The 21,752-nt window shown below is 50.4% G+C and overlaps 1 protein-coding gene across 2 annotated transcripts in view; it reads right to left on the reverse strand.

The window, feature by feature from the left end:
* EBF2 (EBF transcription factor 2) overlaps window positions 1-14,892 on the reverse strand; it is a 221,146-nt gene extending 206,254 nt beyond the window's left edge. Inside the window, exons 1-7 of one of the 2 annotated variants that reach the window (XM_040243332.1) lie at window positions 14,668-14,892; window positions 14,378-14,492; window positions 11,816-11,972; window positions 10,695-10,758; window positions 10,370-10,425; window positions 9,788-9,861; window positions 3,055-3,123 (exon numbers count right to left, since the gene is read on the reverse strand). In XM_040243332.1, coding sequence (XP_040099266.1) covers window positions 3,055-3,123; window positions 9,788-9,861; window positions 10,370-10,425; window positions 10,695-10,758; window positions 11,816-11,972; window positions 14,378-14,442 — 485 coding nt within the window. In that variant the 5' untranslated portion in view covers window positions 14,443-14,492; window positions 14,668-14,892. Of the gene's footprint in view, window positions 1-3,054; window positions 3,124-9,787; window positions 9,862-10,369; window positions 10,426-10,694; window positions 10,759-11,815; window positions 11,973-14,377 lie in introns of both variants that reach the window. The other variant, XM_040243325.1, reaches the window with a different exon arrangement.
* Between the last annotated feature and the right edge of the window lie 6,860 nt (window positions 14,893-21,752).

A 21,752-nucleotide genomic window follows, 5' to 3' on the forward strand; every position in this document is an offset into this window, starting at 1 on the left:
GTTCTGCAAAGGAAAAAATAAAAGAGGTCCCTGGCGGTGAAAAGTTTGGGAACCAGTCTTGAAGGGTCCCCTCCCCCCCACCAACTTGCACAATTTCAAGGGAATAAACCGGCTTCCCTGGAGTCAGAGTGGAACATGGCTGTTGCGTGAGAAATTCAAAGATAGTGTAAATTAACTGCATCTGGTTAGATGGAGTGAGAAGGAGGAGGAGATAATTAGTCGGTGTATAGGAACAAGGGCAAAGAAGAGAGTTCTATATTTACTCAGAGGAAATCCAAAATAGACTACTTAGCACCTGTTGGGTTATCTCAACTCCTTAGTTCCTGGGTTATCTAAACATCTCTAAGGTGGCAGGTGCTGAACCCAGGGACCAGAGGTACTGCTTAATAACACAAGCCACCCATCCCACCTCCGGCAAAGGGAAGCCTGCCTTCAATCCTCTTCCCCTTCCACAAATGAAAGGAAAGAGGCAGAGGGAAGCCCCAAAGACAGCCAGGAACAAAAAGACAAGATTCCGATAGAGGAACAAGCAGTATCTTCAAACAAAAGCCCTCTGATGAGGAAGCCAAACAAATGCATCTGTTTATAACAAGATGAGTTCTTTAAAAAAAATCCTGATCCCTGGCCAATTGATAGCACCCTTTGGTGTGTATGTTTCCACACGCAGAGGCACAACATTTCAGAAGTAACACATATGACAAGCGACGCAGAGGCATCATCAGGCTGTTTAATTGTGCACCAGCTAATAAAAATAAATGCCACCATCACATAAAGCTCCTTGAGACACAGCTAAAATACAGTTTCCACCTTCTCAGAAGAATTTAAAGCATTCTAGCCCAAACAATGAAGGCACATAACCTGAAAATTTTTTCTCTCCATAGATGTCAAAAACCTACGTACATTAACACGTGTATTACATGGGAAGAAAACATAGCGTATTTCTTTCTCCCTGCATTCGGGCTACACATAGTTTCTTAGAGAAAGGACTGCTACTAAATGCAGAGTCTTTAGAATGTGTGCTTATGAGATGTAAGGTGCAGGCAGGCATTTGTGGGTTTGCAAACATTTCTAAAGCTGGTTTATGGGGTGTTTATTACAAGAAAAGTATCACAACCATGAGGTTAGAATACCTCCTGAAAGAGGAGCTAAAGTTAGTTTTAAAAAAAGGACTAGACAAAGATAAGTGAACTCAGTGGACATGCTGGAAAGGACTGGATCCGTGTCTACACCGCTCTCATAGGCTTCATATCCTCCAGAGCACCCTAGGGTATACTAGGAAGCTGGGAAATGTTGTGTTGTTATTTCGTCACTAAGTCGTATCTGACTCTTATTCAACTCTATGGACTGTAGCCCCCCAGGCTCCTCTCTCCATAGGATTTCTGCCTTCATACCTTCTCCCTTCTACAAATGAAGGGAAGAAGGCAAAGGGAAGCCCAGAAGACAGTCAAGAGCAATTAGACAAGATTCTAATGAAGATTCCAAGAATACTGAAGCAGGTTGCATAGGTTTCCATTTCCTTCTCCAGAGAATCTTCCCGACCCAGGGATCAAACCTGCGCCTTCTGCATTAGCAGGTGGGTTCTTTACCACTGAGCCACGAGGGAAGCCTGGGAAATTATATTACGTGTGATCGTATAAACTGGGACAGAGAGTGCTGGGAGGAAAGGGTTGTGGCAATAAGAGCATCACAGGCCAGAAGTGAGGACAGTTGTGTCCCAGCACCAGCTTCACTCCAACCAGATGTGTAACTGTGGGCAAGTCACATCACCATTCCTGAGTTCAGCCTTTTCACCGATCAAACGAGGAAGACAGCTGGTCCCACAGAGTTCCTACAACTCATTAATTTTAAGCTATTTGCTTTCAGAAAAACTAAAGGAATTCCAAAGAACTCCCTCAAATGGGTCTCACTTAAGCCTCCTAAGATGGTGAAGGCGCTCTATACATCCAGCAAACATTTCCTACTTGACTGTCATCTTCCTCCAAGCATCTCAGGGAATATTGCAAAACTGCCATGTATATTTTAGCAACCTTTTGCAACGTCCAACAGAAAGCCATACCCTCCAACTCTATACCCTCTGTGACACCACTGAGCAGAGATGTTGAGTGCTGTGTCCAAGGTCAGAAGCTAGGATAGGATCAGAATTCCAGCCTCCTCATTCCTAGGGCTATGCTATACTTTCCACAAAGAAAGCAAGCTGGCTTTCTGGGAAGAATGCCAGAGGTTTCATTCTCCCAACTGAGAATTTGTTGGAATATTGGAATAACAACTTTAGAGACTGCGGCCGCTCCAATCCATTTCAGGACCTGTCTAGAAACACAAAAACCCAAAGAAAGAAGCAAGAGGGAATTCCTCCGTTTTTTAACGAAAGAGAAAAAATTAGGGGTGGGAATATGGGATTTCTTAAAAATTACATGATTGCTGGAAGTTAATTTGGTATTTCTTCACTGGTTTGTAAGTTCTGGTTCCAATCACAAAAACATACAGCCGAGGAGGCTGAAATCACATTTCAATGAATTAGCATCTTGTCCCAAAGAATCTTTTCCACTCTGAACATAACATAGGACCTGGAATGCAACCCTCTGTGGTAGAAAGGAACCTCCCCCTGTGCAATGGAAAGCTTGTCATCATCCCCAAACCATAATCTAATTTGACAGTCTTCAAGCCCAACAGCAATCACAGAGAGTGATGAGGAAGTGACCGAGTAACTTCGGGTGCACTGCCTCTTCCAGGAAACTGCACTGCTTCTTCTAGAAAACTAAATGAGACCCTATTTCTGCCAGGTGGGAGAGATGGCATTCTTCACCATCCTTTCCCATTAGGCTGAAGTCAGAGCACCTGGAAAAGATAGAGACATCTGTTCAAAAAGGAAGGTTCTGGCTTCTTCCAAGAAACGCCAACCAAAACAAGAAAACACGTGTCAGACCAGTTCCATGCCTTGAAGGTAACATGTAACCAATCTTATGGCAAAGCCCAGTGATCGGTACTTAGAGCTGAGATTCTAAAAGAGAAAAACCAGAAATGCTTTAAAAAAAAAAAATCACTTTTTCCCCCTACCTGTCGATGATGACAGGGTCTGAAGGAGTCTCATTTCGGTTGCCACAACTTTTCTTTTCGCAACACCGACTGTAGGTTGGGAAGGAATGAAAAGAGTAAATGAAACATGTTAAAATCCAGAAAATACAGTGAGCATACAATGTTAAGAACATTCACAAAAATGAGTACATTCTTGGTAGCTGCTTAACTATCAGCTGCTTGAGCATGAATGTATGGCTATGTTCAGAAACACTAAACATGAAGCCCAAGACTGTTCATCCAAATTCTCCATCTATGACTTATAAACTGGTAATTCTCAGCAAATTACAACTTTCCCCAGAGCTTTATTTGTAACCTGAATGATGGATACCTGGACTTTAAGATCTAGAAGGTCACCTCCAGCTCCATGTTGAATGATTTTATTATCATATATACATTTTTAGATCTTTGTGTCTTAATAAATACTTGAAGGAATAAGGGAAAGGAAGAGGTATTTTAAAAAAAAGACCCCAAGTAGCTGCCTGAATTATTCTAAACCTTAGTTACATAACAACTTTCTTCACAGAACTCGCTGTACTTTATAATCATTCATTCATCCATTTTTTCATTCATTTCCATCATTTTCTAAAGGTGAAGGAAGATTACCAGAACTATGGTGTGCATTGTCAAATGGGGAAAAAAATTAAGCAGGGAACCGTAAAAAGATATCTCTAATCATTTTCACCAGGTCTGGAACAGAAATGGAACTTAGCATGTGGTAGGTCCCATCCTGAAAATTCTGCCTCCCGAGACTTCCTTGCTACCATCTGGCAAAGTACTAGGTACCACTGGAGAAATGCTTGTGGGATCATCTGAGATGAAGAGAAAAAGAAGGGGCCCTAAGCAAATACAGCAGATGGAGATGGGAAGGACTCAGTAGGACCTAAAGAGAACAAAACACTCCCCTCCAAAAGGCATGGAAGACCTAAACAAATATGAAAAGAGCAAGGGAGGCTGGGTGCCCAGAAGCACAGGAAAATCACAACCCCATACTGCCTGTCTGCTCCTTGTCAGGACCACAGACTTCCATTTTTTAAATCTTTTCTTAAATCATTTGTATTGGAATATAGTAACTTTATAATATTGTGCTAGTTTCTGCTGTACAACAACGTGAATCAGTCATAGGTATACATATATCCCCTCCCTCTTGGCCCTCCCTGCCACCCCACTTCCCCATCGCACCCCTCTAGGTCTTCACAAAGTGCCTAGCTGAGCTCCCTGCGCTGCACGGCAGCTTCCCACCAGCTATCAATTTTGCGCGTGGAGTGTGTATATGTCAATGCTACTTTCTGAGTCCATCCAATCCTCCCCTTCCCCCCCCGCATCCACATGCCCATTCTCTACGTCTGTGTCTCTATTCGTGCCTTAGAAATAGGCTCATCGGAACCATTTTCCTGGATTCCACATATCCATTAATCTACGATATTTGTTTTTCTCTTTCTGACTTCACTCTGTATGACAGACTCTAGAGGACCACAGACTTCTAAATACCTCTCTCAGCTCATCCAAGCACATGGTCCACCATCACAGTAGTGGTAAAGGACATAGTCTTGACATGGCTTATAAAAGCAGCACTATCATCCATACCACTTGGAGAATACATCTCATAAACACCAGCAATAACCAAATTTGTGTAAGTGTTGCCCTTCTTGTAATAACCTCTCTATGGTTTAAGATGATGTAGCACAATAGAAGGATTGGTTAAGTGGCAACTGGAGCTCTGACATCTGACCCAACTTTGTCATTAGTCAGCTGCATGAATGTAGTCAAATCTCTTTAACCCTTCTGGGCTTGGCCTTCCTGATACATGAAATTAAAGTGTTGGACTAGATTATCTAGAGTCCCTTCTAGGTTTAAGAAGTCCACGAGGCTATGAAATTCCTTCAATTCAAAAGTGACGACAGATTAAGGAAAAGGATGAAGCCATGTGGTTGCAAAGACCCAAAGCCCCAACACCAGCCCAGTCTTAAGATTTGCTTTCTGGTTCTCCACAGTGCACTCTCTGATCCTCTACAGAACTATCAATAAACAAACAGATATTTTTAAAAAGAAATTTCAAGTTCATATGTCATATGTAGGGATGTGTGGATTCTTCAGTGAACAATTCTACCATTCTCCAAAAGTTAAAAATACGTGAGATATGCTTAAAAAGAGTTTCACCCAATGGGCATGAAAAGGCTTGGAGAAATTTAATCAAATTAGTAGGAAGTAAAAGAAAGCTTGTTTCAACTTTCTTAGATGCTAGCGTTTGCCGCTGAAACTTTCTGAAATACTTTGCCTTTGAAATTATATTAAGTATTAACTTTGAAAATTCCAACCCAGTAGCCTTTCCCTTCTCCAACCCAGAGATCAAACCCAGGTCTCCTGCATTACAGGAGGATTCTTTACTAGCTGAGCCACAAGGGAAGCCCATCCCAAGATTAACACCAATAAAAATGCTGGCCAGCTGCTCTCCCACCTCCCAAAACCCTTGTCTCTTTTCCCAACTCCTTACCCATCCCATCATTGTTCCCCACCTCCCTCCTGATTCCTGTCTCCCACCTCTATTATTTCTATTGCTTACATCATCAGAATAATACCTTTGCAGCCCATACAAATCTTTTTTTCTTAGCAAGACAATTTCAAAAATCCTATCCATGCTAGGTATCTGAAAACCTTCTAACAAGACTCCTCTATGACATCACCAGCAGGTCAACCCAACCTGAATCTGTGTGTGAGTCTAAATACAATCTAATTACAAGAGAACACATTCAGAATGTGCCAATCTATTTTAGTTTGAGAAGGAGTGATTCTGAGGAAGCCAAATAAGTTTGCAAAATTGCTCAGCTGAATTCAGCTGCTCTCCGTGGGGACTTTCTCTGGAGGAAAAGAAAAATAGATAAAAATGTAAGCCTGGTGCCAGCGAAATACAATGTAGGGAATCCACTCAGGGAAGGAAATGATATTCCAAGAAAAATGCAGAGAAACTTTAGGGTTCAATCTTCCATTTTCCAGCAGTAACATATTTAAGTATAATCTCTAATGTTAACACTCAGAAAAGATGCAACAAGCACTCAGCTGTTGGACTATAATAATGAAGGTAAAAAAAATTATAGGAGTGGACTGTATTCACCCCATCTGAGACCTTCATCAAATTTCTCTGGTTAGCCAAAGCTAATTCTTTTTTTTAAGAAAAGGGCTCATCAAGATGTCCTGGTTATTCTTTGTTTGGTTTCTTAAATGACATTCAGTCCTCAAACCAGCAACAGTAACATAAGCAAAGGGAAGTAGAGAATATAAGACTTCCATGAACTCACATTCCCCAAACAATCACTCTGAGATCAGGGACATGGGGCGTTGAGATGAAGGACCAGGTCCCTAAATTACTCAGATAACCAGCTCAAATCTCCCTTCTTTTCAGTGTAGACACAAAGCCTGTGTGACCAATTCAGGTTCAGTTACTGTCATTAAAAGATTTCTTAGGGATATTTTCTAACAAGCCAGTCCAAAAGTATTTTTTAAAAACTGAACAAGACTGAAAAATAAGAAAAGATGGGAAACAAAGAGGAAACTGAACTTGCGCTAGGTTAAGGCTGTGTCTCTAAATTCCACGGGGAAGCTCTAAAGCACTTTTTTCCCCCTAACGAATGAAAATGAAAGCTCTTCCTCTGCTCCTCACTCGGCATGGTTTGGCTTATTTTATTCTAGTCCTTATTTGGAGAACCTTTTACCTGAAATACTCTCAGCTTGCTCACAGGCCTCGTCTACCTTCCCTATCTCCTTGTGGGATCTTTGGAGAGGGAAATAGAAAAAAAAAAAAAAATCAAACCAGTTGGGGATGAGAGGTGGGGAATAGGAAAAATTTTATCCCAAGGCTGAATCTTACCTGCATTTTTCAGAAAGGGATCAAGATGGGGGACAAGCAAAGGGAAAAAAGCGCCAGTCTCGGGCACAGAGTGTCCAGTCAGCCAAACTCCTAGCCAGTGTGCCCTTTCCCCTCCAAAATCGTTTTTAAAATTCAACCCTCAACTTTCAAAAATCTGTCTCTAATTTCAAACTCAAATAAGTGCACAGCATGGTAGCTTTTGTTTTGTTTTCTTCTCCCCAACTCCTCCCTGCGATTGCATAACAAAAGTGTCTAAATTCACACCATCTGGCCGATAAAGACACTGGCCCCACTGCCCGGCTGGCCCATCTGATTAGGGCCCCGTCTAGCCTGCGCCTTGTGGCGAAAAGTCACAGCTGTGGGGTTTGCTCCGGCTCAATACAACTCTGTTATTAGCCAGCTGTAGGCCTTGAGACGACTTCTGTTCAAATTATAATATCTTTTAACCCTCTGAGCATTGAGGGCACAGGGGTGGCTGGCAGCGACATAACAACTAGATTTCTCCTTGCTAATAATTGGCAAAATGAACTGAAGCAGGGAAGAGAGGAGTAGAGACAACTGGGGAAGGGAGAGAAAAGTTATACCTAAAAGAGATTTATTTTGTTGCCCCCCCCCAAAAGAAAAACATCAGTTTATGAATTTTTGTTTTTGTTTTGTTTGTTTTTGTTGTTAACCAAAGGTGACAGAACAAAAGCATTCAGGAAAATTTGCAGGTATGCCACAAATACCATGCAAATGAAACTCTGTGTGTGCAGTGCCCATTGAGAAATGGGGCTCATCTGACTCACTCCTTAATCACTGACTCTGATAACTGACTCAAAACGTGGGAGAGGGAACTTTTTTTCCTGATTGCAGAGTCAACCAGCTCTGACTGACAGATTGAATGGGATCCCCCCTTTCAGATAGATCCAAATCTATCACTCCAGCTAATCTCCGAGCACTCGAACATACACACACACACACACAAATACAGACACAATACCCATTCCATGGATCATTTATTTACCCATAATTAATATTTGTTTTAAATTCTAGTTTGGGAAGAAAATAGCAGAGCATCTTCCCAGGTCTCAAATGAAGAGAAGTTACAGTACATTAAATTTTTATATTGTGTTACTAATGCAGACTAAACTAGAGACTTTAAAAATTGATGCTGCGGCTTAAACAGCATAAAATGAGGTGGATTTGATTGGGCTTAAAAATAAAAATGTCAGTCTGAACTACAGCTGGATGGGGTATGCAAGTATTATTTAAAGTAATAGGTATAATTCATCAGACAATGGGCCAGACTTGGGTTTTGTTTTCTTTTTTTTTGTAAGAAGATAATCTCTCCCCACAAAGATGTTTGAAAGTAGAAAAAAGAATTTAACAGAGAAAAGCCCACCCTTCAATTAGCCAACCAAATCAAAATGTTCTGACTATTTAACCTAGGTATCACATGCAAGTTCACCTTGGAACTGTATTTTCTTTCTGAATGTACCTATCAAGGAACCCTGGGATAACGGAGTACCAATCTGCTTACCCACACCTCACTCAGCTTCTCAGGCAGGGAACCCTCAATCCCCTCAGCTGAGGCCACTGACAGAGCTGAACTCTGCAGTTGGCAAAGTCTGTTTTTCTAATACTTGGTCAAAACCAAAACAAACACGTCTGATTGTAATGGTTTCTTCCTGACTGGGTGAGAAGGGAGACGGGGCTGCCAGGAGCTGCCCATAAAACAATTCAAACTAAATCAGATGGCTTGCAATTACCCAAAGCTAGCAAGGCTGATGTTGGAAGACATTCACTGAAGCAGTAGCAGAGTATGAAAGAATTGAGGCTTTCTCTCCAATCAGATTTTGGAGGAAGAAAATCATGTATGGATATAAACACTGAAATTTTTATAGTAAAATAATCACTTCTTCCCAGAGTTTCCTTTCTATATCCTTTCTCCTTTGCTGTGGGATCCTCCATAACTAGCACATATTAGACACTCAATATACATTTGTTGAAAGAATGAATAAATGTACAGATGAATTTCTTCTATTAAAAAAAATTTTTTTTCTTCTGGTCCAGGAGAAGAAAGGACCCCAAATGGAATGAATTGATCTCAGAAAAGAAAATGGGAAATGGTGTAGGAATCCGGGTAAATTGCACCTTTTACAACTCGGCCGTCAAAATCCAGCTGTTGCTCCAGACCCCGGATCTACCCGGTGAGGTTCTCTCCCAGTTCCTCCCATCCATTGCCCGGTAGTTCATCCTGACCTAAGAAACTCCCCTGGCTCAGGAAATCTAGGAAAAGAAACGTCCCCGCAAGAAGAAAACGCTCGTGCATCACAGGCAGGTGCCTCATCTGGGGGACAAGGGGGTAGCACCCCCCAAATGGACCACTCGATCCTCTGGCCTGTCCAGACTGAGTCGTTCCAAAACCTTAACTCAGTAACTCTACAAGTGGCCCCTCCTGGACATCTATCCCTAGAATGCGCGGGACCGGCGGGAACCGAGCCGTGCGGACCGGCTCGGGGAAAGTCCCCATCCCAAACTCGACCCGCGCCTACCCAGCCCCTCCCCGCGTTCTGCGGACCGCTGGACGGCAGGTCTTCCACGGAGCAAACTCGTGCCACTCATGGGGTGGAATCCTGAGTGGTTCTGGGCTGCCTTTTCGAGTCCTGATCAATTTGTTCTTAGAATCTGAGTTTTAAGGAGGAAATCCAGCCAACCGGCCCTACGAGCAAGTCCCGGCGAGGCCGCCCGCCCAAGCGCGCCACCAGTCCCCAAGGTCATCGCCGGGGACGCAGGCACGTCAGCGCGCCCCGAGCTGCTCACCTGCCCCGCGTTCCAGCCAAGCCCGTGGGAAAACACGGCTCTTACCTGCACATCACTTCGTGTGTCAGGAGAACTCGGCACATTTCCGGATTCTTATTTTGTCCCTCGTAAGCTATGGGCTGAGAAGGAGGCGCCAGGGAAGCCCAAGGAAGGACAAAGAAAAGGGGAAGTTAGATCGAGAACAGAATCGGGTTTCTTCTCTCTAACCACAACTTCCTCAGGAGTCCCCGCTGGTCGCACTGAACCTGAGTTGTGCCTGGTTAACTCCAACAAAATACCAAGACAAAAGTTTGCCCTAGTGAGGACATAATTGTTGCAAAAGGGAATGTTTGTGTGTGGTGGGGGTGAGGGGGTGCTGAATCTCCCAATAAGTCCTTCCCCTCTTCATCCCTCTGTTTGCCTACTCCCATCCCCAGAGCCTCCCCAACCAGAAAGAAACTGGACAATTAGGGAGAGAGAGGGGAAAAAAATCTTTTTCCAGAGAAAACAAAGTGTCAGTTGATGTGGAGGGGCTGTGAAGAGTGACCCAGGAAATCTCAAAGACAGACAAGGAGGGTGGGGAGGGAGGAGAATGGAGGGCCCTCAAGCCGAGGAGGGGGGAGGAGGGGAGTGAACTGCCAGGCTCACCTGCTTGGTGACTGAGTCGATGAGCCTGACGTACAGGTCCTGCTCGGTGCGGACACCTGCCGGGGAGATGGGGCGGGCATGAGGTGAGTGCTGGGGAGCCCCTCCCGGGCACCCCAAACCTGTCCCAACGCCGGGGGACCAGGGCGGAGTGCAAGCTGAGCCGTCCTGGGGTCAGAGACCACCCGCCCTTGCCCCTAGCTCGGAGACAGCTTCCCGCAGCCCTGCTCTCCCCGGGCCTGGACGATGCCTGCCAAAGACCAGGACAAGGTCAACTGCCTTCCTTAGAAGAGGCCAGCACGGGCGCCTCGGGGCGCAAGGCGCTCACCGTTGCTGTAGAGCAGCTGTAACTTGTAGTGGGTGCCGTTGTTGGTCTTCTCGTTGCCTTGTTCCTGAAAAGACAGAGACCCTTGCTTTCCATCCCCTCAAAATGATAAAAAAGAGCAAAGAGACTTCCCTAGCCCAAAGCCCACAGCCTTTCTCTTGGTCACTCAGCAGCTTTGAACAGACCCCTGCCCAGGCCCAGGGCAGCAACACTGGATGCTGCCCACGCTCCAAAACTTTCCAAGGCTCCCAGGCATTTGACCCTCTCCAACAGTCTGTCCCTTCCTCTTAAAAATGTCCTCACAAAGGTGACTCCCAGACTGGGGACCACCAGACACCATGTCCATGCTGCGTTTAAACAGACCCCACCCAACCCATCCGATGCTGCAGAAAGGAAGCGACCTGTCACTTGGGAGAGCAGCATTTGGCCATGTCCCACCAGGACTGGAGGCTTGGGACAATGAACTCAGGGACCCAAGCCCAAGTTCAAGAAGAACCCTAGGAGGAACCTGCTCCCAAACTTGAGTTGTACAGCTGAGGAAGCTGAGGACTGAGGCCCAGAGAAGGCAAGAGATGTTCCCTTCTTCCCACATCCTATTCATCTGAGCTCGAATTCAGCGCCCACACCCAGGCCTGGGTTGGGGACTGGCACTGCTGTGGGAACCAGTGTGGAAGAGAAGGCTGGGGTTGGGGCAGGTAGTCCGGCAAGCCAAGACTGGTTTTTGTGAGTTTCCACCTTGTTACCTATCTTACCCACCCTGAGGCGATCGCAGGTGCAAAATAATAATAATAAATAACCCGGAGAAGGGCAGCGGCAGCCTTGACTATATGCTTAAATTATGTATGCTCTTGTCGGAAGGATATCTGCTCCGCGGTCAATCCGTGACCACGCTCTGCTAACGATCCAGGAGTCGGGTGAGAAGCCACCAGCGCCCCTGCGGGAGGTGCAGGCGGGAGAAGGTGCGGGGAAATCCGACTGATTTAGGAGGCTGGGGGTGAGAAGCCTCGATTTATCATGCCTCCTAATGGGAGCGGAAAAGTCTCCGGAGTGACAGATGGGATCTTTAGTGCTTTGCAAGTAGGTAGTTATGAGACCCGCGAGGGGAGGAGGGGACCTGCGCTTACTTTGTCGTTCTCCACAAAGTCTACGAAGGCGGTGCGCTCGATCTCCACCGGCTGCCCCTGCCTGTCGTAGAGCGCCAGGACGAAGTGAAAGAAGTTGGATTTCCTCAAGTTGGAGGGAGGCTGTTTCTCAAAGTGGGCCCGGGACAGGGCTACGCCGCTGCGCATGAAGAGGCACGGTGGGGACACAGGACACGAGGAAAGAGAGAAAGACACGAAGTTACCAAACGGGCCCAGGCAACATAGCAGTGTGTTAAGGGTCCTTTTCTTCTATTACGATTAAGAAGTAGGGACTTCTTAAAGGAGTCACAGCTGTTCCAGCCTGCGGGCATCCCACTCCCGGGAGCTCAATCTCCAGCCTTTAGTAGAGACCAAGGAACCCCGATTGCAGACCAAAGCCCGGAGGGTCCTCCCCACCCCCAGCGGCCCAATTCTTGTCCCCTCGGGCCGCCCCCATCTTGTTCCTCAAGTGGTTCCCCCGACTGGGTCAGGATTCGATTCGGAGCTGGGCCCGGAGCATAGGGGCTAAGCGCCTCATCACTTTGAAAGAAGTGACCCTTTTCCTTCATCTTCATTGGAGTTACCCGTCCTGGCACTATTGCCCACAACGCCTCCCAAACTACTCAGAAAGGCGGTGGGCGAGAACCCTGAGGGGGCCGGACGGGAAGCCTAGAGGCTAAGTCCAAGTCTTGCGGGGAGGCCTCACCTCCTGCTTCCCTCGCTCTTCCGAAAAGTTGCGCGCGGGCTAGGGGCAGGGCGCAAGCCCCCTTGACCAGTACTAGAGATCGGGGCTCACCACGGACGACGTGATCCTGAGGACCTCGCCCCTGGAACTGCTGAACTTGGGACAAGCCGAAATGTTATTAAGAGTGAGAGCGCGTCCTCGCCTGGAGCCGACAGTCTCCCGGCTCAAGCCGCATCTCTGGGCGTCGCCGGCCAAACCCGCTGACCGCGAAAGCCGCGTTGGCGGAACCGGGAGATGCCCTGGAGCCTACTGAGTCTGTGCACACATCTCCCCGCTGACCTGTCGCGGCCGGAGACACACTGGCCGCCAGATCACATTTAACAGGAGACCCGGCGCCCAGGACAGCAAGCAGATGGACGTAGCTGCTCGGGGCGCTGGGGTCGCCGGGCGTCTTTCCCCGGGGCGCGCGAGTACTTTCACTCTTTTGAAGAGTGTAAGATTTTGACTAGAATCTCCCATCGGACTGCCTGCTTCAACTTTAACAATTACTGGATCGGGGAAAGGAGGAAAGCAGAGGAGGTGTCTTTCGAGAGGTCGGCTAAGGGACTGCGCCGAGGCACCCGCTCTGCGGTCCCGCCTGTTTTCCCTCGGCCCGCAGCCCAGCGAGTCCCCCAGACGGCCAGGAAAGCCGCCGCCGCCGCGGCGAGCCATCTGCTCCAGGACACTGGCGCCCCCGGGCTGAGGCAGAGGGAGGGAGCTGCCGCCTGTCCGGGTCTCCCGAGCGAAGCGACTCTGGCTTCCTCTCCTCCAAGGGTGGCGGCCCGCTTCGCTCTAACCGGGACACCTGGAGTCCTGGCCCGGACTGGAGTCATTTCTCCGCGCGGTGTCGGGACTTAGAGGGGGGTGGCCAGGAGAGCCGATAGAGAGGCTGCAGTCATGGGAAGAAGTTCGTGGACTCTTGGGCGTTAAGGAGCTGTTTCCCGCAGACAAGGTCGTGGAGAACACACATCTCAGCTCCACAGTGGTGATGCGGGAGGGGAACCAGAATGTCTTCACGGGGTGGCAGCCTAGACAAGGCGTTTACTACCCCCAGCACAAGGATGCTCAAAACAAAGTCAACTTCAGGGACCCGTATAACTAGAGGCTTGGTCACCCCTGCGCTTGCCTCACGTCTCCTTTCCTCCTTTCATTCCCTCTGTGGTTCCTTCTACTGTTACTCCCCGTCTTTTCTGCTTAGTCTCTTCTCTCCTCCTCACCCCCGCCTCTGTGCGTCTGGTCCACTGTTTTATCTCTGCGCCCGGACCCTCCAGCCTGCCCCCTCCCTGGGCGCCCGGCGGATCTGCTTCCCTGGCAGGCGCGCTCCGGCTTCTCCGGCTCCTCCAGCCGCCGCCGCCGCCATCTGGCCATGGGCTCCGGGCCTCCAGGAATCGCCCAACAAGATGCGGGAGGAGAGGCGCTCTCAAGGAGCGAGACGAAACCCGAGAATAGCCGGGAAGCCGGCTCTCCTCCGGCGGCCGCCGGTCTGGGTCCTCACTCTCCTTTCCTGGCCCGGCCCGCCTGCCAGGACTGGGGACCAAGCTGAGAAGCATCAGATACTACTTTGTTATTTTTCCTCCCAAAGAGTAGTCTGCGGAGAAGGAGTGGGGAACCCAGGCATTTCAGAAACCCGAGTGTTGGCGGAGGGGTAAGTATTCTAACAGCAGCGACCTGCCGGCCGGAGGGTGAGCCCTAGCGCGCGGGGCCAGGGCGACAGATGCGGAGGAGAGAGAACGAGCAAGAGAGAGACCAGCGAGGGGGATGACACACGGAGACAGACAGTGAGAGCGAGAGGGAACAGGCGAGAGATCGCGAGCAGAATCACTCTGCGGCCGTCCCGTTACCTCTGCGCCGCGACATTGGCGTCCACCACGCCGACGTTTCGGACCCAGGACCTGACCGAATCCATCTCGGCGCCCAGCGATTTCTCTTTTAGAGCTGGTCCTCTTCCTAAAGTATCTTGGATCCCAAACATTTAAAAAGTCTTATCTACTGTCGCTTTAAAAAAATGAGTTACAACCCTGTCCTCGCTTTTCCCAACGTTGCTACCAAGCCGTGTCCTCCAGAAGCAATCCAAGAAACGGGATCAAGTGCTCGTTTGAGTCTCTCGTGGGGGAAAATAATAAAAGATAACCTGTCCTTTGCTTCCACGCGTGAGGTGCGGGCTGATGTAGCTAAAGTTTGGGTTATATCCTTCGCAAGTTCAGATCTGCCGCCTCAGGCCCTCCGCCTTAGGTCGCTCGCATCCTTCCAGTGGCAGCGCTGCCTCCAGAAAGTGATCACAATTTTGAAGCATCACCTGTTCTGGGAGAAACAGGAGGAGATTGATGGCTGCCTAATCTCTCCCCTTCCTCCTGGTCCCCCACCCCCCCTCCCTGCTCCTCCCCACCGCTCCAATTTAAAAAAAATTTTAAAAAAAATCCCCAACAGGATCGGTAGTATAAGGAAGGGGAAGACCCGGAGTCGAGAGGAGGCGGTGGCTGCGAACACTGCGGAGCCGGGTTACAACCGCGCGCCGGCCCCATGAATGGGTTACTACTGCCCCAGGCCGCGGGAGGCGGAGCCGAGGCCCGATTAGGAGCCTCATTTGCATGAACGCTCGGGATTGGCCGGCGCTGGGCAGGCCTGGTCGACGTCTTTAGGCGGCGCGCGCCACGCTCGGCGTTGCCTGTAGTCCGGGAGGTGAAAGGGGACAGAAAGCTGCGGGCGCTGAGTCCTAGCCCGAACCTCGTGTGTGTGTGTGTGTGTGAACCTCATGTGTGTGTGTGTCTGTGTGTGTGTGTGTGTGTGTACGCGCGCGCGCGCGTTAGATGGGGGCCCGCAAATCTTGCCCTGAAGTCGGGTAGCCTGGCCCTGCCGGCTGGTGCGCGCCGGCTAAGTCTGGTCACGGCCGCTGGAAGCTTCAGCGAGCCTGCCTCTAAATGCGGACTTTCGTAGCCTGCGGGAGGCATATTCATTCCCAGGGCTGCTTGGGTTCTATGTGCAGGTCTATGAAGAAGCGGAGTGTGACCACATGTACTTAATGTTTTGTGCAAACGTTCCCGAGAGCAACCCAGTTCCCCGGACGGGCTCTTTCGAGTCTCCTGGAATTACTTGGTGACTGTGAGCCGTTTACAGGTTAAAAGACAAGGATATATGAATGAAAGCGGAGCGGGGTGGGCGGTGGCGGGAGGGGGACGAACAAGGCTCAAGTGCTATTCAAATAAATAGGATGTCGGGGGAAATGGTCTGAGCGCTAAGGAAAATACCCCCCGGCGGACGCGAGCCTGAGTTGCACCCGGTGCAGATGAGAGATTGCTGACAGATCGTGGCAGGCTGAGTGCGAGAGCTGCCCGGCGTTTGTCCCGGGAGCTCCCTCCTGTCCCCATTCCCTCCCACCGCCACCCCCCGCCCCGCCAGTTCCCGAAGCCCCCGGGGCCCAGCAGAGGAGCTGCGGGGAGGCAGCGGGGCAGTTGCGGAAACTTTGCCCAAAGCTCGCGGTCGCCACGGTGCTGGCCGCGCGGGCTGAGGGCCGGGAGGCGGCGGCAAGCTCCGCCAAACAGCTGAAACCCTAGAAGGCTTTTAAACTACGCCGGGCAGCTCGCGGTGCCTATTAAAAAAAAAAAAAAATCCTCCTGGCTGGGTGTTATTTTCTGGCTTCTCCTTTTGTATTCTGATCTGTGCATAGATCTGCTGCTGAAATCTAGAACACCAGCGCGAAAACAGATTTGAAGACAATGAATGCAAATCTGTGCTCAAAGACCATCTGCCGTGGAGGAGACAAATCAGCTGTTCCGCACAGTTCGAGCGGCTGTGCCCAGGCCTCCCAGCCTCATTACCGAGAGGGCCCGGGCTAAAGCCTGGGTTTCATTCTGGAGACTTCCCCACCCCACCCCACCAACACACACTTAGGACGCAAATCTGAGTGCGCCTTGACTCCCGACGAGATCCCTTAGTGTGTAGCTGATCGCTCACAATTGAACTGCGAGAGTTTGCCGCTAGAGGACACAGCGCCTTTGCAACTCGTTTGCCTGGGAGGACAGGAAGCACGCACTTTTCAGCAATGCCGCTCTCCTGAGAAAGCTATGGATCTGCGCCTCCACGCTACGCCCAGGGCAAACCACGACCTGACTGCGTGGACCGAACGCACTCGGGAAGCGCAAGGGGCTCTACTGCGAAGATTCGCTTGAAAACCGACCGGGAGACGGAGAGGGTGCGCGGAACCTCATTACACAAACCCGGATCCCGGGATTGGGGTGGTTGATGGTGTGGGTAGGGAGACCATAAAGGTTGTGAAATCTCCACCTCTGGTTTGTGTCGACTGTGGCACCTCCATCCCCGGGCTCTGGATTGGTGTCGTTGGACGAGAAGGGCAGGGGTGAAAGGCGATTGAGCATAAAAATATGGAACTATGGAACAGGACTGTTGTAAAAGCCAAGTAAGATAGATGTCCAAAGAAGAAAGGAGGGTGGGCGGAAAAATTTGTAGGATGAAACTTACTTCTTGTTTCAGGTATTTTATGCAGATTTTTATGGGTGATTTCATCCCTGCAAAAACTAGACACCTGGAATCTTCTACTCCGGCCCTACTCTGTTTGTAAATTTCTCAGAACCTCAAGTAACCACCCACTCCCCATCTTCATCCTCAGTTCGTGCCCAGCGGAGCCAACGAGCTCCTTGGCGGAGAGTGTTGAACAGTCCGTGAGGCCCTCAAGACTTTTGGAGGAGGCCGGCGATTTTTTTTTTTTTTTACCCTTAGGGGGTCTCTGACCTGCAGCGTACCAGAAAAGGTACGGAGCGCAGCCTCTAGGGACCCCGAGGCAGCAGAGGGCCCGGACCGTCTGCCCCTGAGGCCTGTGTTGGCTGAGGTTAAAGGGCAGACCCAGGGTCGAGGACACTGGCTCTTCTCTCCCGCACCAGCTGCTACCCAAATTATGCCCCTCAGGAAGCGAATGAATTGGTTCATTTTCCCAGCTCCCTGCTGCCCGCCCCAAACCAGACGACCCCGCACGGCGGGCGCCCCCACCTCACCTCCCAGAGACAAGTTCAGGGGCCTCAGTGCCCAGCCAGGAGGCAGTTTTAAAAAATCGGGGCCCCGGAACCCTGACCTGGGTGTAGCGGAGAGCCGCTCCGCTCCCCTCCGGCTGCGCTAGAGGTGCCCTCCCTGTCACCGCGGCGCAGGGCTTTTGGGGCGAACGGTAGCCACGATGCTGCGGGCCCTGTGGGCTTCAAGCCACGGACAACCAAGTTCCCTCTAGGCTGGGACTGAGTTCCGTGGCTAGCGCAAGGAGGGTGGTGGAGGGGGCACGGAACGGGGAGGAGCAGCCTTGGGCCCAGAAAGGCGGCGCTTCAGCCTTCGGGGAGCAAAGAGCGTTTCTGCCACCCGAGTTGGGTTTAATTAGGTCTGTGTGGGTTTGGGGAGGGGGTTGGCGCAGTCGGCAACCCGCGCCGAGGAGGAGCGCTGGTTAACGATGGAGTGAGCGGCGCGGTGGCTGCGCCCGGAGGGTCTCTAGCATCTCGATGGCCTCCGGCTACCCCCGAACAAACCACCTTTTCGAACACGCCACAAAAAATCCGCCCTGAGCCGCGCGGAGGCCCTGCAGGCGCAGCTGCGGCCCGGGGAAGCCCTGCCCGGCGGGGGTGCGGAGCCCGCGCGCGCCTCCGGGACTTGGGCCAGCCAGCTTCGTTCCGCCCCTTGCCGGGGTCGAGAAAAATCCGAGATGAACATTATTAAAATTCTTCCTGACCATCTAGTTACACAAAACCAAGGTCGGGGTCGTGGTATTCCGTCTTTCCCCTTGTCCCCTCCTTTGTTTACTCTTCCCAAGAAACCCCCGGGTGTTTCCCTCCCCCGCGTTCAAATTTCACATCTGCATCTTGGTGCGATACGTTCAATTTCCTCCCGATTGGTTTTAAGGCCGGTTTCCCCAGTTTCTCGGTCCAGTCTCCTGGGCGCCGCGTCTCTCCTCCGGGTCAGAGGTTCCGAGATTTTTCTTAGAAAATTGCTCTCTGGGCCTAGTTCTCGTCCAGCATGGCCCAGAGATGAAACTGAAGGTGTGAGAACACCCCCATCCACCCCCACCCCCACCCCCACACAGAGCCCGATCTTCACCCCCACCCCCAGACACACACGGGGCGCTTAGGTCTAGCAACCGGACAAACTGAGCCTGACTGGTTCGCAGGGAATTCGATCCGCAGGGACAGTCTGGGTTTTATAAATGTAAAAAAGCAGTACTCTCCGAAAATCTCTCTTCGGAAGTGAATCTTCCAATTTGTTTGCTTTAGTTGACACTTTTGATTTTTATTTGTCTGAGTAGAAATAGGTAGGCTCACTATCTTTGAACCTTGACAATATTTAGCTCACAATGCTTCGTAAAATAATTTTTTAAAATACCCAACTCCACTCCTTCCCAGTTCAGATTTCAACTCTGCATCAGTTAAATATCCAAATCCACCAACTCCACTCCAAATTTCTTATTGAAATTGGACTTGAACGCTTCATAAAAGAATTCCCCGAGGTGGGGGAGGGGCAGGAACTACTGTATTCACAAATGTGCTACAAATATTTCAGGACTCTATCATCATACCAAACAGAGCCCTTTAAAGACAATTTGGTAAAAATTTAGATTCTCTTCTTGATTTATTTTTTCAGAGTGAAAGGGATTCCAGCGGGAACAGCTGCAGAAATACTGAGGCGACGAAAAACACTTTTCAGACACACGATGTGACACCCAGGCCAATGAAAACGGACTGAAGGAGTCAGAGGGCTTTATCCTAACATTCGACAACTCCAAAAAGTCACTTCCTCTTTCTCTCCTCTTTTTCTTCCTCTTCTTTTCTCTCCTGCTCTTTCACCCTCTCAGAAATACCCTTCCCTCTCATTCTCTTGTTCCGGGCATACCGAGTGAGCGATGGAGCCGAGTCAGAGACGCGGAAAGGTCAGCTGAACAAATTTTCGAAGCAGCAGCCGCGTTTGGACGTTTGGAGCGCAGACGTCGGAGCAGGGTCCACGGTGCGTGTGTGTGTGTTGAGGAACAGGTGATCCACAGAGAAAGAAGTGCCTGTTGCGGCCTCCACGCGCACCTGGGGACCCGATTTCCTGGGTGGATAGGGTGGCGTTCGCGTCAAGCCCGGGTTTGAGGCTGTGTTGGGGTAAGCCCGCCGTTTGCAACCCCTTTAGGAGGAAGCTGCGCACCAAGGCGATGGCGTCTCCGTCACCGCGGAATTAAGGCGAATTGACCCGCATTAAGAGATCCAATCGAGCAAGTCTCCCGCAGAACAGGGCTGAAAGGAAGATACAAACGAACGCAGGCGGGACGTTTACCCAGCACTTCTGCGGAGCCAGGCACTGTCGGGCACTTTCTCACCTTTAAACTTGACAGCCACACTTTAAGACGGACCTATTTGCCTCCACTTTACAGTTGAATGAAATGAGAATGGGAGGTGACAAGTGACATCTCAGCTGATAAGTAGGGAACAAAGACCCCTACTGATGTCCCACTTCTAAGGCAACACAATGGTGAGCAACTTAAGGCCTTAACACAGAAAAAGTTCAGTGGGACTCTTTCTGGCCCTTTTTTTTCGGCTTCTCGGTTTAGTTGAGGGAGAAGACAACATGTGCTCCTCCGAAGCGACCCCCGCCCCCCTCCCGCGCGTCTTTTCCTAATGGTACCAGCACCGCCCCCTCTCTGCCAGCCGGCAGGGTAAAGCCCTCGAGACCCGCCAGCTCCCTCCCCGCTCGCCGCGGAGGTGTGAGCGATGTGTTGATTATTCATATTTTTGCCGAGCTTAGCCTCCACCGTGGCCGCCGGGCCGCATTTCACACGTACACACACGTACACACTTGTACACGCGCGCTCCGCGGCCCTGAGCTCGCCCTGCTCTCTGCGCCTGCGGGCATCGCGACCCCCACCCCAGGGACCCTTTCCTCGATCTGGTGTGTGTGTGTGTGTGTGTGTGTGTGTGTGTGTGTGTGTGTGTGTGTGTGTTAGCCGCTCCGTCGTGTCCTACTCTGAGATCCCATGGACAGTAACCCACCAGGCTCCTCTGTCCATGGGATTCTCCAGGCAAGAGTACTGGAATGGGTAACCATTTTCTTCTCCAGGGCACCTTCCCGACCTAGGGATCGAACCGGAGTCTCCCGCACTGGGGGCAGATTCTTTACTGTCTGAGCCACCTGGGAAGGGGAGGGGTGAGCAAAAGGCTCCCATTCCCCTCTCTGCACAAGTCACCTCTTCCTTCAACCTCCGAAACGCACACTTGGCTTCCAGATCCAACTTTCTTCCCCATAATACACTTGTCTTCCCAACTGCCCATCTCTACCCCCGCTCGGATTGCGTGTGCGGAGAGGGGTAGTGGGTACAGCTACAAGCATGTCACCAGTCAGAATATCATTCCAGTTGGCACCAGGCGATCTCCTCTCACACACACACCTCAGCGTCACCTCCACCCACACCACACACCTCCGTGGCAAGAGACAAAATCGGGAAAAGGCAGCTGGGTACAAGGCATGCTTTCACGTTGTCTTTAACGGTGTAAATAGGACTTCTAGGTCTAGGATCTCCTCAAATGCTGCCCGATGGCTAGAAATTCCATTTCCAGCTGATGTGAACCCCTCCACATCTCCCTGGAGGTGGACACGCATTTCAGAGCGCGGGGTTCAGGGTTAGGAAACCTCAGAACAGGCTGGGAAAACAGCGAGCAGACCGGGCTGGGCAGCTCCGTCCCACCCTCGAAGGGGCGACAGAACTTCCACTTACTCTGGTTTCACGGAGGAAATCGAGCAGGGGTCAAGTTGCTTGGAGGGTCAGCAGCGGGGACTGTCTCGAGGGCCGGGAAGCGCCTGAACAGTATTATGAGCAATGGCAGCTGAGCCCGATAGGGGGCGCTGGAGTAAAGGCAGCAAAATCCTCTCGAGTGCCGCACTCTCTGCAGCTCTGACGCGGGACAAGTTGGGGCGCTCTAGTGGTTTCTAAGGCTTCCCTGGTGGCTCAGCTGGTAAAGAACTTGCCAGCAGTGCGGGAGACCTGGGTTCGACCCCTGGCTTGGGAAGATCCCCTGGAGAAGGGAACGGCTACCCACTCCAGTATTCCGGACTGGAGAATTCCATGGACAGAGGAGCCTGGCTGGCGCTACAGTCTATGGGGTCGCAAAGTGGTCCCTATGGGGGAAGCAGGGCGAAAAAGGAGAAACCCTTCCGGCTTTGGTGTCCTCAGACCCAGATTAGAGCCACGCATTTGCT

The sequence above is a fragment of the Oryx dammah genome, unplaced genomic scaffold (assembly GCF_014754425.2).
Source record: "Oryx dammah isolate SB20612 unplaced genomic scaffold, SCBI_Odam_1.1 HiC_scaffold_1, whole genome shotgun sequence".
NCBI classification, from domain to species: domain Eukaryota; kingdom Metazoa; phylum Chordata; class Mammalia; order Artiodactyla; family Bovidae; genus Oryx; species Oryx dammah.